The sequence below is a fragment of the Lepus europaeus genome, chromosome 6 (assembly GCF_033115175.1).
Source record: "Lepus europaeus isolate LE1 chromosome 6, mLepTim1.pri, whole genome shotgun sequence".
NCBI lineage: Eukaryota > Metazoa > Chordata > Mammalia > Lagomorpha > Leporidae > Lepus > Lepus europaeus.
Window position 1 is genome coordinate 80,060,324 of NC_084832.1, and position 2,718 is coordinate 80,063,041.

General features: G+C 51.8%; 1 protein-coding gene across 1 annotated transcript; it reads right to left on the reverse strand.

Moving 5' to 3' along the window:
- Positions 1-1,420: 1,420 nt before the first annotated feature.
- Positions 1,421-2,307, reverse strand: LOC133762386 (small ribosomal subunit protein uS5-like). Its single transcript, XM_062195387.1, has one exon. The coding sequence runs from the start codon at positions 2,297-2,299 to the stop codon at positions 1,451-1,453; it is 849 nt and encodes a 282-aa protein (XP_062051371.1). The 5' UTR covers positions 2,300-2,307; the 3' UTR covers positions 1,421-1,450.
- Positions 2,308-2,718: the final 411 nt, after the last annotated feature.

Below are 2,718 nucleotides of genomic sequence, written 5' to 3' on the forward strand. Positions count from 1 at the left end.
TTATTTATTTATTTGAAAGAGTTACAGAGAGGGAAATGAGAGACACAGAGAAAGGTCTTCCATCTCTTGGTTCACTCCCCAAATGGCTGCAATTGTGGGGGCTGGGTCGGGCCGAAGCCAGGAGCTTCTTCCCATGTGGGCACAGGGGCCCAAGGACTTGTACCATCTTCCTCTGCTTTCTCAGGCCATAGCAGAGAGCTGGATCGGAAGCTGAGTTGCTGGAACTCCAATCAGTGCCCATATGGGATGCCGGCACTGCAGACAATAGCTTAACCCACTGCACCATAAGCGCCAACCCCAATACAGATCTCTTTCAACCTTACTGTACCCACTTATTCTTAGAGGCTGCCTAGTCATTTCCAAATTTTGGGATTTCTAGTATATTGAAGAATCAAGAAACGCTATGCTAAGATGGGGCTTACAGTGGATATACCCTCACGCACCTCACAACAACCCATGAGATTATATTGGCTAATGATGTCATAGCCACCTTCATTGACGTAAATGCGTTCTATGATATTTGCAGAGTGACAAAATCGCCTAATGGTGCATTTCTCAGGTTTTCCAGTGCTGAGTGATGTGTGATTGATGTGTGCCATCCGGTTCCATTTTCTTCTGACGTTACCTATCTGCACTACAGGGACTGGGAAGCTGAAAACTTCATTGCCCATGCTGCCTGCCAGTTGACCCGTGAGGCCACCTTCCACACATGATTCTGCACGCCTCACACAGTGGGAGCAAAGGGCCCTTCCCACTGCTCTTGGCTCCTTTCTGCAGGTGGTGAGGTTGCAGAAGCCTTTTCCGTGTCTAGCCACCAGTGGCGCGGGCGTTCACAGTTGTCGCAGCAGATCTTGGCTATGGTGGCATGTTCTAGAACTCAGAGCCTTGAAAAAGTCACTGGTTGTAGCAGATGAGCGGACTCCAGGCCAGGCTTCCAGAAGGGACTGTCAGAACTCGGCCGCCACACAGGTCTCCCAGGGAGCAGCTACCTCTGCCATGTCAGCGCAGGGAGGGTACAGGAGCCGCCACTGGGACAAGGAATCTGCCACCAAACATCCGTGAAGCTGGATCCTGGAGGCAAATCTTTAGTGGTGAACTTTAGCGACATTTCACCTGACAGGGCATGGAAGGCTACCTGGAAAATCCTCACACATCTCAGTGCATTTATGCGAGTTATCTGCAGGTGTTGAATCTCTGGGTCAAAGGGTATGTATGTCTTCATAGATATCACTCAATTGCTCTCCAAAAATGCTTTAGTGCAGGCTTCTACCAACATTTTACCCTGCCTATACTAGTGAAGTGTCACCCATCTATACACCTTTTTTTTTCCTCCCAAATAAACCTTTTATTTAATGGGTACAAATTTCATAAGTACAACTTTAAGAATATAGTGATTCTTTTTTTTTTTTTTTTTCAGGCTCCATCCACTTTATTTTTCTCGTGAAAAAACCTATGTTGTGGCCACAGCTGTTGCCTGGGTCCTCTGCACAGACACCCTGGTGTGAGTCTTCACGAGGTGGTCGGTGAACTCCTGGTAGGGAGACTTGGTGAACACGGTCTCTTTCCAGAGGTCGGGGGTCAGGTAGCTGTAGGTCTTGGAGATGGCATCGAAGGTGGCCTTGGCAAAGTTGCCGAGGGTGGCGGTGCAGCCCCGGGCTGAGGTGTAGCAGTCGTCAATGCCAGCCATCAGCAGCAGCTTCTTGGGGACAGGGGCGGAGACCATCCCGGTGCCCCTGGGCGCGGGGATGAGGCGCACCAGCACAGAGCCACAGCGGCCGGTCACCTTGCACGGCACAGTGTGGGGCTTGCCGATCTTGTTCCCCCAGTAGCCTCTCCGCACGGGCACGATAGACAGCTTGGCCAGGATGATGGCCCCTCGGATGGCGGTGGCCACCTCCTTGGAGCACTTCACGCCCAGGCCGACGTGGCCGTTGTAGTCCCCGATGGCCACAAATGCCTTGAAGCGGGTCCGCTGGCCGGCCCGCGTCTGCTTCTGCACCGGCATTATCTTCAGCACCTCGTCCTTGAGGGCGGCGCCCAGGAAGAAGTCGATGATCTCGGACTCCTTGATGGGCAGGGAAAACAGGTAGATCTCCTCCAGGGACTTGATCTTCATGTCCTTAACCAGGCGGCCCAGCTTGGTGACCGGCAGCCACTCCTTGTCCTCCGCCTTGCCTCCGCGGGCGCCGCGGCCTCTGATGCCGCTGCCGAAGAAGCCTCCGCGGAAGCCACCGCGGCCTCCCATCCCAGGGCCCCCGGGGCCTCCGGGCCCTCCTGCTGCACCGGCGTCATCCGCCATTTGGTGTTCTCTCGGAGAAGAAGAGAATATAGTGATTCTTAGTACGATACCCACCCATACTCCCACCCCACCTCCTCCTCCCTCTCTTATTCCCAGTCTCATTCTCCATTAAGAGTCATTTCCAATTAACTTTGTACACAAAAGACCAACTCTATATATACTAAGTAAAGATTTCAACAATTTATACACACACACACACACAGTTTGAGAACAAGTTTTAGTTAATTCTCAAAGTACAACTCATTGAGGACAGAGGTCCTGCATGGGGAGTAAGTGCACAGTGACTCCTGTTGTTTTTAACAATTAACACTCTTATGTATGATGTCAGTGACCACCCGAGGCTCTTGACATGAGCTGTAGGCTGTGGAAGCTTTTTGAATCCACAGACTCCATCAGTATTTGGACAAGGCCATAAGCAA